This window comes from Labrus mixtus, chromosome 1 (assembly GCF_963584025.1).
Source record: "Labrus mixtus chromosome 1, fLabMix1.1, whole genome shotgun sequence".
NCBI lineage: Eukaryota > Metazoa > Chordata > Actinopteri > Labriformes > Labridae > Labrus > Labrus mixtus.
The window spans coordinates 17,670,201-17,686,158 of record NC_083612.1 but is presented as its reverse complement, the minus strand read 5'-3'; the positions used below and the strand labels follow the sequence as shown (position 1 = coordinate 17,686,158).

The following is a 15,958-nucleotide window of genomic DNA, read 5'->3' as shown; positions in this document are numbered from 1 at the left end:
ATACAACAAGAAGCCTAGAAACCGCACAAGTTGCCACAAGAGCAGCCAGTGGGGGTTTTAAAGTAAAGCAGCCAGCTCACGTCTACAAATGATTCGCTAATAAAATAGTAATCGAGTTTCACGATACTGTTCAGCTACAAACAACAAAACGAGCACACAAAATGCAGACACCTATCACGTTGTGTTGGGTGTAGTCAGCCTATATTGTCTGCATATTAATTTGGGTGAGCACGTTTATAATGCATTGCTTGTTGTGTTTTTTTTTTTTACCCCACAACACGGCTGTATAATATAAGTTTATTTATCGGCTAGGCTAGGCTAGGTGAGCTACCAAAAAAAAAAAACCGCGCGGCCTACAGCTGCCCCCATGTGCTGCTGCTTTGTTCTGGGGGGCACTTTAACTCACACACCACTGCACTCAAGAATAAGTCAAAATAACACAACTTACTTGGCAAACATCGGATTGTGAGTGTTTATAAACACCGAGGGGTTAACACGAGGCGAGGTATTTTATTCCAACTAGTTGCGAAAAGCGCAGCGGGGGGAAAAGCTCCGGACAAGCTTTTTCAAATCTCCCTCATTCCCTCAAATGGTGGAGCAAAGAGGGGGCTGCCATGCGCCTCACGTTACACTGTTTTCATCGCCCCAACATAGCATTTTTACGTGTTAATGTTTGGCTACCTCCCCGCCGCCACTTAACTACATAATATTAAGACGCGTAAAGCATCACCTTTAAGGGGGTTTTGTTCGCCCAGTACAGAGATTACAAAAAAATACAAAACCCGACTTCCTTGCCGATAAACATGCGCTCGGTAGACACTCACCAGCCGAAATCCACCATCTTCGCTCACTTGCTTGGGCTTGCCGTGTTAGTCTCTCGCCGACAAAAGAGAGACATAAATACGTAACTGATCCGAAAACTTTTCTACCGGTGAACGAGAGCGAAGTCTGGAGTGTGATCCGAGTCAATCTGGAGGCAATTTATAGCCCAGATGCGCTGTTTTAAAAATGATTGCTTGGTTAGGAAAGTGGCGCGAAGGCGACCAGTTGGTAACCATGTGGGTGAATGAAGGGCGGCTCCCACTGAACGTAAATATCTAGCTACAACCCCCAACTCTCCCCCATTAGCATACATAAACTACGGTACTTCCGACCCCACATCTCCAACCAAACAGCCTCCACCTCTCAAAGGGGAGGCGAGGGGAAAAGAGACAGGGATCACTGCGGCTTTCCACCACCTTTTATATATTAACATTGTATGCATGCATAGCGGGAAAACAGCCGGCTGAGTCATGGAGTTAAAAGCACATCTAAGTTTGCGGTGAAAACAAGGAGTAGGCTTGCAGAATTACCCGAAACCTTGACTACAATAACAATAAAAGTAAAACTATATACATTTAAATCCGTGGATTATTTCGATCTAATGTCCTGTATGTTCGTTTATCAAAAATATAAAACGACTAATTAACCTGTTGCTGCTCCACAATATATGATTTTATTTTTTTTTTGCATGTAGGCTTATTGATGGTTATTCTCATTTGAATGGATTCGTTAAATTTATTCTCTCCTCGATTAAAGACAAAAAAATATGAAATTATATATTTTACATTTACTTAATACATGTTATATTTAGCAAAAAAAACAAACAGTTAACACTATGAGTAAGCCTTGTCATTTTAAACTGAATTTGCTGCAGAAATGTGTGATAGACTGATACTTAAAAAAACAATTTAAAAAACAATTATTTCAACAGTTACCTTTTAACTATCCTTAATAAAGTCAGCTAATGAAAAGTAGAAAAACTAAATGTATAAAAAATATATATATTAAAGGTTTTCTACTCTTCAGTCTGGAGTAAGTTGGTCTTTGTGTTTAAAATCATTATATCCTTAAAACCAGTGACTTCCAGTTGGTTCTCTGGCATTGAAATGTTTTTCTTTTTTATCCAATAGTGGTTTATCTTATTAGTTCCATCTGGGTAGTTTATTTTTGATTATTACTCTGACAAAAAGTCTACAAACATAGCCTATAAATGTTGAAATAATTTTCCAAAAATAATCAAAACCAACAAAGTTAAGATAACCCTTTTTTCATTTAATAAAAATGACAAGGACACTATCAGTGAAAAACAAAGATGAAACAGATCAGAAGTTTTTATAGCTAACTAAACAATTATTAAGAATATTTTAGAGTAAGTGAATACACTTTAATAATTAGAATTTAGTCAGATTAGGGGTGGTGTTGTTTTTTTTGTTTGAACTGTGAATATGGTTATGTTTTCCTGATTTTGTATTCCAGAGCTCCACTGTGATTTAAACAAAAAATACTTCTAACATTTCAAGAGAGCTCACAGTATGCCCCTGATTCTCTGGTTTAGCTTTCTTCTCAGCTAAAACAAAACAGCTCAACCAAAAACAATCTCCATCAAACCAAAGCAGAAAAATATGAGTTCTGCAGTTTAATGCAGGGGCCCCCCGGACAGGATGTAGGGCCCAGAATCAAAACTCCAAACGTTTTCTGCATCTAATAAAGAGTTAAACTCTCAGAGCATTTTTCCGACACAATCTTTTTTTGCTGTGTGACATCAAAGAATTATAAACATTGAATCTATCAAATAAAACATACCACCTTCAAATGTATGAAGGAGATTTGTCTGCACAACAAAGGACTGTTTTTATTGAAATGACAATGCCTTGTGCACGGTGACAACTTTGTTGAATATGCTGAAATAATTGTATCAAACCTCTGTTTCATTGTTTCCTACGAATTTGCATTTTGATAGAAAAAAAAATCATGTGCATCATTTTAAAAGTCGACATGATTTGGGTGCATTTACTTGAGAATTATTTATGCCACATTTCTCACAACTACATGTATCCTCTTATGTTACTTTAAACTTCGACTTGTCTTCATTAAAAAGGGAAATGTTTCACTTTTTTAAACTATCTCACAGCTGTTTACCTTGAGACAAAGTTCTCTGCTGCACTAAAGACTAATTTCCCCCTTTGAATGTCTTACAAGGTTTCATAGATTATTGTTTTACTTTAACTAAAAAAGTTCTATCAGTAATTTAACTTAAATAAGAGTTTTATGTCTTGGCTGCTACTCTCACATATTAACGTTTCTGGTATAGTTCCCTCTGATGCTTTTAAAAAAGTATAAAACATTAACTGTGAGGTTTCTTTTCACAACATAAAGATTTAGGAAGAGTTAAATAAAGTATTCTCACTCTCAGTACTTTTTTTATTGGAGTTGAACAACAAAGAGAAAAGGACGATCAACATATTCCCACCATTCTGCACATTCATTTTAAATCTTTATGAGCATAAACGTTTGATGAAATTCAGAAATGTGCTGCTCACCTTTTAATAAACAGTACTGTAAAAAAAAAGACTTAATTTTTAATAGTAATAAGTTGAGACACAAAACAACTTTGAGCCGCTCAAAGCCAAATGATATCCATAAAATGTATTGTTTTCTCCAGATGAAATGTGCTCAATCCTGTACATTTTCACCAACAGATGAGTGTGGTACAGTATGGTAGCTGGCCAGCAGAGGGAACTAGCTAACTGTATACTGTAAATCTATAAAGATACGATTACTGTTCAACTGTAAGAGGAAGCACAGACCACAACTTCCCCATCACTGGAGTTTCTGTTGTTTTAAAAAAAAAAATCAGCTTTATGTAACAAAGAGAGTTTCAGAGAGGAACAAAACTATGTTCTCCTGCTGCTGACCAAAAGTTTTATTCATCTCAATTATTTAAAACTGTAAAAAAAAAACATCTCTCTTTCCTTCATGTTGATATTGTAAAATGTATCTGAACCATCCTCAGAAAGAGATGGTCTTTCCAAAACGTGTATTTGACTTGATCTTTTCGATTCTCCATCCAACCATCGATAAGAAAACTTTTCAACCCTAAAAGCACATTATCTGTTTGTCTCCACTTCTCCGAGCACACTGTGGGAGTGAGAGCGCTCAGTCATGACCCCCAACCCCCCACACAAAGCCAGCGGTGGGGCTAGTTCCTCTGCATATGGAAGTGAAGTGGGGGGTGGGTGGGAGGTTGTAGACTTCACATCGTCCCATGGGGTCAAATAAAAGCTTACGGCTCTCCTTGTTGGACCTCCTGCCCCATCCCCTCTTTCCTCTTCAAGCTCTGTGTCTCTGCACAAATGATAGTTTGAGATCATGATATCAGAGCATGTGTCAGCTGCACACACACAAAAAAAATCGCATTTATTTGGTTTCATTTTTCCAAATGATAAGTTATTTGGATGAAGATAAAGAAAGAGGAGTTTGTAGACAACATGTGCAGGTTTAACATCCCTGAAAAGGTGAGCAGATCACAGATTGATCAGATAAAATGTGCAACTGAAACAATGTGCACTTCTAACATTTAAACCTGTACTTAAGATCAACAATGTCCCCACCATATATGCAGCATCCCATCTCCTCTTTCTCTCTAAAATGGCCTACCAATATCTAAGACCCTCCCACCACAAGAGGCCAGGAGCCTGGGGGTCTCTGTGTTGTTCTTCCTATAAAAGCCCGGCCACCATTGTCTCCGGGTGACCCCGAGGTCAACTGAACTCACCTCGCCTGACCACGGCCCATTCAGCTGTGAAGCCTCACATAGGACAAAAACATCTCACCAGAGCAGGGATAACTTCAAGCGAGGGGTTGGGAAACACACACACACACACACACATACTCACACACACAAAGATACTGAATGCGCTTTGCTGTCTCAGAGTCATACACTCATTTAAGATATTGTTTTTTCACAATGTCGAAATACACTATTCATGTTCAAAGTGATCAGAAATCACATTTCTGTGAATGAAATGATGTGAGGTTTATCCGACTGTAGCTCTCTGCATGGTCAGGATAGTAGAGGTTTAAATGACTGAGACAAGTTGGTCTATTACAGAAATCATTTTTGGAAAGTGGCAGCAAAGTTATCGTTTATTCATTATCTAATGCATCCTCTATTATAGCATTTTCTTTGCAATGGGGACAATCCCACATCATTTTCACTATTGTATTGAAAAAGTGGTTCAGTGTGGAAAATATAAGTTATTCATCACAATGTTTTCAAATGCCATCAGTTTTACCTTCTTTTGTATAGAGCACCTTAATCGTTTTCCCTGCTTGTTGCACACATGGAGCACATGTCCTGAAAATCCTCCAGTCTGGCTCCCCCGACCCGCTCTCAGACGCCGCCGTGTCCCTGGTGGAGAAGAAGCTCATGGAGGCTGACAGGTTGAAAATGTGCGGCATGATGTGGCTGAAGGAGCATGAAACATGTTCACCCATGGATGCCATGCACAGTGCCCACAGGAGAGAATGGTGAGACAGTTAAATGTTGAGTATTTTCATTATTGTCTCTACAGATATCAAACGTGTTTTCTTGTTGTTTGATACCTTTGCAGAGGATTTGATGGCGCAAAGGCCGGTTATGCGAACGTGATGACCTGCAAGAATTACACTGTAGTTGAACAACATGTTCTTTAATGAGCCGGGCGGAGAAATTTGTATATTTGAGATTTTAAAGAAGGGCTTTATGCATCTGTTGTCCTATTGGGTACACGATTATGGCAGTAAATACTCTTATATGGGCAGGTTCCAAAATATAATCCAGAGTTTTCCACAAATTCAAACAGACATTTATGCGTTACAAAAATATTTTTTTGTGCTTTTGACCTAACATGACATGGTGAAAACTCATCATGGTGCTGTTCACTGCAGACTGACAGACACTCTCCCATGAGCATCATTAAGTAATGAGGAGACATGCTCCTCTGAGCAGTGGCTCATTCAAGCATCTACCCATCCAAAATCACTGAGGATATATTTTGTATTTTTGAAGATGGTTTCAAATCCACCACAGCTTTAATCGAAACCAACAAAAACTTCTTAAAGTCCTGTAATCACTGCTTATAATCACTGCTGAGGGCCATGTTTGAATTGCCCCCCGGGGACAAATAAAGTTTTTTTGAATTGAATGTTAGTCTTAAAGATTAAAGTCTCTGGTATTCATAAACCTGCGCCCTTTCTGCATATTTTAGGGTCTTAACGACCTTAAGTAACAAAACCTTTTTCCCTTCCTTGGTCTCAGGCAGATGGCCTCAACCAGCAGACAATAAGCAAGCTTATTTGGCTGCAAGTAAACTTCAGATACTATTAATGCTTGATTTTTTTCAAAACAATAGAGAAAGATGTAACATATTCACACTTGCTGTTCATCAACACAACAAACTTCTGCTTCAAGCTCTAACTCACATCTTCCTGCAACACCTCACCCTTCACTGCGAGAGCTCAGAGAGACACTTCATCTGAGAGTTTATATCCTTTATAAAAAATGTCTATCTCTGTAAGTATCCCTTCCACGTTATTGTTAGACACTTAGACAATCAACCCAACCCTGTAGGTAGAAAAAGATAGAAACTTAAGGGGCTAACCTACGTTGGGTGCAGTTTCCCTGAATTACATTGCAGCCATTTCAGCCTGATTCTTGGCTGCTGGTTGAGACGTTCTGCATGAAACATTTTGTACAAACGAAAAGTCAGGTTTAAAATGCCTTTAACAAAGCTGTATGTAAATAGTGATGCAGCTTACTGTTGTTTGAAGTCATCATGCATTGCTGAGTCATTTTGTAAGTCATCTGAAAGCTGAGAGAGTGTGCTGTGATTTCTCTCTCTAACTTTCATTTCTTTATTTTCTTCTTTTTTTCATGCTCTCTCTGTGTCTTTCCCTTTCACAGTGGTTGTAGTTAGTTTTGGTGAAGAGAGGAAAACAGACAAGACAACAATGCTGACACATTAAAAACAATAGCAACAACCTCTCCATGATGAAGTAATGACATTTCTTGAAGCTCGACGTCCTGGTCGAATACAGAGGACTATTTAGAAATAATCTTTAAGAGAGCAACAATTTAAAATGTTTAAATATGGCTGCCATGGTCAGAGAGAAAGAGTGTCAAAATCTCTTCAAATTGTTTAGCTTTAATAAAAGTTTAAAAAAAATTGTGATTTTAATTTCTCTGAACAGCATTTCAAACAAAGCGTACACAATTAGGTTTTGAAAAAAAACATCCCAATGTAATATGTAGAAGTACACAGTCAATGTTTGGAGATTTATCAATAAATTAAATACACAAATACTTCAATAATAAATAAAGCTGCAGTGATAAATGTAGTTTTTCTGGAAAACAACAACATGAACAAATAAGCATTTGATTTGATTGTTTCCTTCAGTTAAAGTCTTGTAAAAGTTCTTCATTACAACAAAGTCCTGCTTTCACAATGTTTTGAGTGGTAGTATGTAAGCATATAAAGTATGAAAAGAAATCATTGAAGGAGCTCAAAGTTGAGCGGGACAAGAGTGAACATGAGTGTTTTTATTATGGATTAATCGGCTAGTTTAATGTCAACATCGATCCATTTATTGTTGCCTTTGTTTGATAGAAAACATCAGGGGATGCACTGAAATTACCCCGAGCTCTAAGTGACATATAACTCAAATGTTTTTTACTACTAGGCAACAGTTGTAATTAAATAAGTCAAAGAATATTTTAGTTTAATATTTAAAGTTGGTCAAATCTAAACTACTTCCATCAAGGAGGTTGTGTTTGCATTACTTTCTTGTTGCCCGTGTGTCAGCAGGATTATGGAAACACTGACGGCCCATTCATTTGAATGAAACGTATTAAAGCATGCGCTAAAGGAACACCTATTGAATCCTGGACCAGAGCAGGATCGTACCCACGTATTTCTTTACTGTTGGCATACCGTTTTTGTTTGTGATAATGATTGGTGTTGTTTTCTGTTTTGTTTTTTTAAACGGTATTATTTATTACAACACTTTTTCCACTGTCGTATTAAATGAAAAATACAATGCTAAGATGAAGATGCTGCAGATGAGCACAATAATGTTTTTAAATACTTGTTGCATTTGGTTGATAGTTCCAAACATAAGAAGTACTTGCAGATGTTCATAGAGGACAGGACGGCGGGCCTTCTCAGAGTTCTGCGCTCTCAAAGAGTCCTCCTACTCTGTAAAGTCACTTGTAATGATGAATGATGCAAAGTAAAAAGTGTCATGTATGAAATTGCTTAAATAATGTACAGATAGCTCAAAACTGTAGTCAAGTGTAGAACATGAAAAAGAAAAAGTTTCTCGTGAACACAAGGAGATGTTAAGACGTTAACTTCCTGTCTGATTGTCTTTTCAATATGTTAACAAAACAAAATGTTTACGTCCTCATGGGACAGCGGCACACAAAGATTAGATTCATTCTGTCTTTTCTTCAAGCCTTCCATAACAACTCTGTGTCACTGACAGCAGCTTCAGTGTGTTGTGGATAGTTTCTCAGCAGAAGTTTGGCTCCAGAGCAGCAGCCATTAGACTTTGTAGTAGATGTTGGTGGGAGTCTGCGGCGTTATCTCCTGAACTATGTACACAGGAGGCCCGTAGTCAGAGCTTACACGTTCGTAATGACGACAGATCATACTGTCGGAAGCCCGGAGAGGAAAAACAACATCGCTGCGGTCCGAGCCATTGTTGTCGCTGCTGATGCTGTCCCGCTTCGGCACGGACAGAGTGTTGAGGGACACTGCATCGGACTGCTGGCTGACTGGGACGCCCTGACGGCGACGGTACCGCCACAGAACCACCACCACAATTATGATGACCACCAGGAGGATCACACCGCCACACACAATCCACATGAACAGTCCTGGCTCAAAGGAAGGGACGCCATGTGGGTTTGTCTGTCCTTTTTCTAAATCTGTCATTGGAAACAGCAGAAAGAGGGAAGAGTAAATGAGGACAGATTAAGAGGAGTCTGTGTTAACATGAACAGCTGGACATGCGAGACAAAGCTCTAATCTTTAGGATCCTACAAGTCAAAAGTCCGGAGCCCTTCTGTACTGAAAGGGTGTCAGAGTGATTATCAGGGAAGATTAAAGTAGAAGTTCTGCAACCTAATACATACCTTACTTGTATTTGATGAGGTAGAATAGCAATTTAGTCTTTTAACATTTAGTTAACAAAGAACCAACTGGAAATTAAAAGTAAGGGAAACATACATGGTCGCTCAACCATCAACTTCTAAAGCTTCTGCCAAACGTACATATTATCCTAAAGTTTTTAGTTTGTTGGTTATTAGTTGATTATGGTTTATTTGGTGCTGTCTCACTATTATTGGCATGCAGTCTGAATGTTTCTGTCATTTGCTCCCCTTTATCCATATGAGCTGCAATATGGGAGACTTGTGTCTGATTTTTTTTTGTCTCTTCCATTGTGAACGCATTTTTCCTGAAGCTCACTTAACATCTTAGCCTTCAGTATTGATAATTTCTAAATTGTTCAAATGTAGATTTGTGAGCATGCTATCAAAAACATAATATAAGTCCCCAAATAATTACCCCCAAAAAGTAATTGTCAATCTGCAAATTGTATTCTCATTGTAACATTTTTAGCCTTGTTATCATACCAGTTGTGCTTTTTGTATCCTCTTCTTTCACGGAGGGATCTTTGGCCTTGGCCTTGGGCTTTGTTGGTGGGAATCTGGTGGGGGACTCCTGGAGCGTTGTAGGTGGATCTGAAGAGCCTGAAAGAAAAGGATAACTTACGTTAAGTCACTACATATACCACACATCTCCTTATTTGAACTGTATGGAGGTGCTTTGGGTTATGTCATGTCAAAATATCCCCATAGCTGCTATAATGTCTGAATCATTTTCAGTCAGTCATTCATGTAAAAATGCATCACTAGGAGTAAAAGAAGAGAAACATAAATCAGACCACAAAAAGTCCTGTTCTGCATTGTGATTGGGACTCTCTCTTTCGCTGTTCTCAAAAAACTTTGTATTGATGCTTTCGCTTTCTCTGAGTTCACCTTCATAACTCAATGAAGCCGATGTTGCTTCTTACCTATAACTGAAAATATGAGCAGGTCGCTCTTGTGGAAGAGAAATTATTTCAGGACAATTCATGGGTTAATAAAAGTTCAATCAAAAATGACAAACAGAATTGTGGAGTTTGAGTGTATGCCATAACAGGGGTTAGATATTCCTTTTTGCGAGAGGCTCTTCTCAACAATAAGTGGGCACGCCTGAAAGCATACTTTAATGTCTTTTGACTCTAAATGCAGTATTAAAAAACAGACATCCTGCTGCATAGGAGAAGGCTTACACATGGATACATTGAGCATAAGTGTTTCCTGAGATAATAAATCAGTTGACACGCAGAGTCATTTTCTCATCAGCTTCCATAAAGCATCCAGTGGAGATGCCCCCTGCTGGCCATTAAAAAGAATGCAGTTTTAAGGCTCCTACAAATTGGCCTTACTTTTTTGACCAGTCAGCAATTTGTACCTTTTTTTTTTTTTACACAGTCAGTGGCATGCACATAACTACATCAACTCATTTGCTTATGGTTTATCGCATAGAGAAAGATACATGCACAGTTTTCGCAACCATATCTTAAAATGATTTTAATAAAACAAGAGATATAGTATGAGGTTATCTATATCTTTAGTAGGTTATGTCAGGATTCTTTAACCTCTGCTGCGTGATTGTTTGTCTTTATATGTTGACCTCAAACACTGGGACAGAAAAGTAACTTTGACAGGTACGTTTCCACATTCAGATTCATCATAAAGAAAAACATGACAGATGAATGACACATTTTGAAAGAGTAAATCTACAGCCGCCACCCTTTTTTTCGCCTGTGATCCATAGCAACAAAAAAACAAAAACAAATCTACCACTTAGTCACATTAAAGATCTCAGAGGTGTTAACCTACAACCAAAGACACATTTCCCCTCCGAGCACCTCGCATGGTTTCACTAGAAGAACTGTTCAAGGCTCAAAGAGATTTGGAACTTCTTCTTTTTTTATCTTTGCTTTCCCATTAAGTCTCTTTGAACTTTTTAATGTATCTAATGACACTTTGAAGGGGACAGACCCTAAAGAGGAAACCACTAGACTAAACTACAACTGAACACACTGAACAGTTTAAACTAGATTGAAATGGACCAGCTACACGTTGAGAATTCTGTTTTCACATTTCAGACAGTCTGCTAAAAGGATTTATCTCCTAAACCAGATATTGAATGCAAAACTTGTAATAAAATATTTCCTAAAAGTGTTGATATTATTGATATTATTATCATATGATTATTTTTGATAAGATCATTATCATTCCACTGCTTGTTGAGTTCCTCACACATCTATCGGCTTTATGAAAGACAAATAAAGAGATGCAATTATTAAAGAATAACTGCAACAATTCATCAAATCAAGTACAAAAATGAAATGTATCTCATTGAACTTATATAAAGAACTTATATGCCTTTGTGTAAACAATTAACAAATATATATATATCACAGAGTTTTCATGAAGTCATTTCACGTGTTGATTTATGAGATTATGAGACATCACATATTAATAATGATGTAATAATGTAACAGAGAATGCTGGCCAGTCTACTGGAGCTAACGTCTTTTCTGTTTTAGTTTTGACTCAGTGTATTAGCATCAGTCACCACACGAAGCATGAATGTACAAAAGTAACTTTGACAAGATTTCCAGCTTTAAAGGCACAATCCATAAAAACAATTCTAAACGGGGGGGGGGGGGGACTGACAAACTGCAACTTAATGTAAAATATGTGGCGTTTAATGAGAGACTACAACTACATTTGAATTATTCATGTTTCCTGTTGCTGTTAAAAGGTTTGTTTACATCAGCAGTGTTTGTAAACACGGCGGGATAAACAGCTCCATATTTTCACTTCTGATCAGTTGACAAACACACACGATGCAGTTTTGTTTTTTTTCTTCATCTCTTACTCAAACTGTTGAATAATTCAGATGAATAATACTTCACATTTTGTGGGCAATAAATTACATATCTGGGGCTTCGGATGATTTCACTTTAGAAGTTAAAAATAAACACAACATGTGTTTCATTTACATGAGTCTGTGCAGCTCAGGAGCACAACGGAGAGCACACTGCTTAGTTATTGTTTCTTCAAGGTAACCTACCTAATTACAAGACAAATAACACAGATATGATATTATTAATAGTTGAAAGAATTCAATCTAAAAGAGCCAATAATGTCTTTGCAAGAACACTGTATAATACAGTGATTCATCCTCAGGAAATGTAAAGTAACGGTGTTGAATACGCTCAGAATGTGCTTTATTAAACTTTAATGCACACAATGAGCGCTCAGAATGGAAGAAAGAAAAAAGGAACCATTGGCTATTCTGATGATAATACAGTAAAAGATTATTGACTGCTGCTGCCAGTCCCAATGATCGCATGCAGGATAATACTGACAGCCTTAAGCTGCCAGCGGTTTGGATTCAGGATTTGAGATAATTCATGAGGCAATCTCTCTTGAAGAGAAAGAACAGATGATCAGGATTATCTGACCACTTAGCATTTCCAGTCTGGAGGTGATATTATTGCATTATAGTGACCAGGAGGAGACACAGTAGTTCTTCAAGTATTTCATGTCTCTCTCTCCTTCAATCACAAACACAGAATACTTATAGCAATTCAATATTCAACGATGTATAGATCAGCTTTTTCAGACAGGAGAAGCGTTTCTGTTTAGTTTAGTTTTGGTCTGTCTATTTGTTTCTTTGGTTTGTTGGTGAATTCAGCTTTTTGTACAAAATCTTTTTATATTATGGTGCTAAAATCTGAATAAAAATACCATAGCAGAACGTATACTCACTTTGGCCAACTCTCAGCACAAGCTTCATGGATTTGGTTTTACACACCCCTCCGTTAGTGTTGTCCAGACCTTGCAGGGAGCCTGAAGAGGTGGCTGACACACACAGAGAGAGAGAGAAGAAGAGCAACATGACAGTTGACCTTTTTTTTTTTTTTAAGGTTTATGTATTTCTTTTATATTCATTATAATACAGAGTGGTCGAGCGATGCATCTTTCCATTATGATTTCTTTGCAGGCTGTTTAAATGGTTGCTGAATATTGCATCACAAAGGCAAGAAAATACAGTAATAAACAAGACAAAATGTAATGTTTCATACAGTATGTGGATAAGCAAACACTTCCGATCATCAAAAAAACCAATAAGGTTGCTTTCAGGTCTTGCACTAAATAAGATGTTGTAAATCAGTGAGGGGGAAAAAGCCCCTGGGCTACAAGAACACATATTGTGATCTCTGTGTTGCTTGTTTTATCTCAGACAAAAATCCGGAGATATTTGATTTCTGTCACATAAATACTGCAAATCTTCATAATTAAGAAGCGTAAACCAGATAGATGTTTAAAAAATCTTTATGAAAAACAACCTAAAGTATTTATAGAGTCATCATTCCAGCTTTGGGGGAAAAATAAGTAGTGATGAAATTTTTAAAACAAGTTTATATATTTAACTATCACAGCAATTACTTAAACACACCCATATATCTACACAAACACACACACTGAGGAGGAACTATGGTTCAACCCTGTGCCGACACACACACACACACACACACACACACACACACACACACACACACACACACACACACACCACTACCATTACCACCACCACCACACACACACACACACAGACTTGTTAGCAGCATTTAGGTCAGATAACAACATCTCACAGGCCACAAGCCACGTTGCCATGAAAGCTCCTTTCAAATCTGCCTGATGCTGTAAAAGCCTTGTGTGATTTGGGGCATGTAAGCCCTTGGAATCACAGTGGCCTGCCAGAGAGAAGTGTGCTGTCAGAGCGCGGCGAGGTGGATGAGGCTACATGGTCAGACTTGCTCTCCATCTCATGCATCACTTGCCACTAAGATGCCGGTTCAACCGACAGCGGCCCGATAACGAGGCCACATTTTTGTGATTCTCACGCAAACTGACAAATTGAGAGGGAGGCGAGGACGCTGAGGTCCTCAGAGGAGGAAAAGGGAACAGAATTGATTCAAACGATGCTCCACCTGTAGGAACCTTCAGCTCCTTCCTCTGGCTTTTTTTTTTTTTTTTTTTTTTTTTTTTACTGATTTGTGTTGAACATCATACAGCACTTATGCACACATAGGTTTCATTTCTAGGAGGTTATACACAGTGACTCACAGGTGATGTAATAGTCCCTCCCCTTGAGAAACTCCAGACCCCACAGGTTAGGGCTGAACTCCTGGAACTTGAAGGTGAACTTTACATCCTGGTTGGGTTTGTCACAGTTCAGCAGAGGTGTGTCGGTCTTGTGGATGGTGCAGCTCTCCATCTGACTGCGGGAGACCAGGTACACCCGATAGACCTCCTCCTTCACCCCTGGGGAGGCAGCAGCTCGGGGACACACGATGTCCATCTTGTCCCCAATCTGAGGATACAGGACTAGACCCCTACCTGGACTAAACCTGAGAGAAAGACGCATGAAATATATTAAATAGTAATAAAATAATTTAGGTTCACTGGGAAGGGAATTTGCAAACTAATGAATAAATATGCTGTTATTAGCCAACAGGCTTTTTTTGTCCTCAGTAAGGTCTATGAGCGATACAAAAAAACAAATCAAAGAAAGAAACACAAAAACAAATCTGTATGTAGTTTAAAGACAGCCCACACAGAAACCAGACAAACTGTGAAAAAGGCCATTCACATCAAAATGAACAGTTTTGTTAAAGGAGCGGGTCAACACCAGAATATATTCAATACTGAGGCTGAAACATTAGATTCATTGATTTTTTTTTTCTGTCAGAAAATAATCTGCATCAATTAAGACTTCTAGTAATTAAAAAGAAAGACAAATTCCAATCCATTTCATTCAATATTCTCGAGTTTTTTTCTGCTTCTTTTTGTCTTGAGTAAATCGATTTTTTTCCATTTTATCAAGCAGTGAGATTGGCTTGGATAATTTCTGTAATTTGTGACAAAATAACAGATTGATAAGAAAAGAGTAAGCAGATTTACCAATAATGAATTAATTATTTGTTGTGGCTATATAATGACACAAACCTCCTGTACAAGCTGGAACCAGGGGGCATTATGCTTACCAAACGACTTTAAAACTATGAATCAATAATTACTGTCGATTTGTTGAATAGTTGTTCTAGCAGCTATGAGCTATGTAACTTGTGGTGCCATTCTCTTTCTTAAATATTCTCTTTTTAACTCAGCTAATGAGTAAAAGGACATTGCAGCAGCGTGAAAAGTGGTCCATGCACTCACTTTGTGTTGGAGCTGCTCCAGTGGATGGACTCCAGAGTGACGGCACGGCATGAGCTAATGATGGCCAGGAGGATCACGGCACCGCAGCTCCATGTGATTCTCCCCATCACAGGAATAAATGTCAGGTTTCGGCGGCGGCTCGGTATCATAAACCAGAGTGAAAAGAGGCAGAAACGTGTCGCCCCTGCATGTCTCCAGCGGCGCCAGGTGCGCGCACAGGACGCATCCCTCCTGAGTGAAATCCCAACAAGTTACGAGTCTCCCCCCTGCAGTTGTTCAGTGAAATTCTCCACATTGTGAGTAATTGGCTAGAAAATCATTCGTGTGACGAAATACGTGTATTGAGGACAGAGACTGTGTGGGGTATTTGAGTGATCAGCTGACTGGCCGGTCCGCCCATACACAGGCTCATGCGTAGAGGGGAGAGCGGGGCTGGTTGGCACATTTGTATCCCTCCCTCATGAAAATGTCTTCCCATTGAGATACTGAGATCGAAATCAAGACCAGTGCTGGAAATGGTAGAGGTTGCACCCCCCCACAACACTTTAAAACACAGCTATTAGAAAAGGGGAAAACTCAACTCAATTCACCCAAATGCACACAAATTTACTAAATCAACATCAATCAATCAATCAATCAATCAACTTTTATTTGTATAGCGTCAACTCATAACAAGTGTTATCTCGAGACACTTTACAAGAAGCAGGTAAAATACCTTACTCATTGTCTGTTAACATTACAAAA

General features: G+C 38.4%; 1 protein-coding gene across 1 annotated transcript; it reads right to left on the bottom strand.

Annotated features, from left to right (window-relative positions):
- Window positions 1–6,380: 6,380 nt before the first annotated feature.
- LOC132972855 (ephrin-B2a-like) lies at window positions 6,381–15,567 on the bottom strand. The gene is made up of 5 exons (XM_061035981.1): window positions 15,215–15,567; window positions 14,120–14,403; window positions 12,758–12,850; window positions 9,500–9,616; window positions 6,381–8,785 (listed from the first exon to the last, which is right to left on the bottom strand). Exons 1-5 carry the CDS (start codon window positions 15,361–15,363, stop codon window positions 8,406–8,408), a joined length of 1,023 nt encoding a protein of 340 aa, XP_060891964.1. The 5' UTR covers window positions 15,364–15,567; the 3' UTR covers window positions 6,381–8,405.
- Window positions 15,568–15,958: the final 391 nt, after the last annotated feature.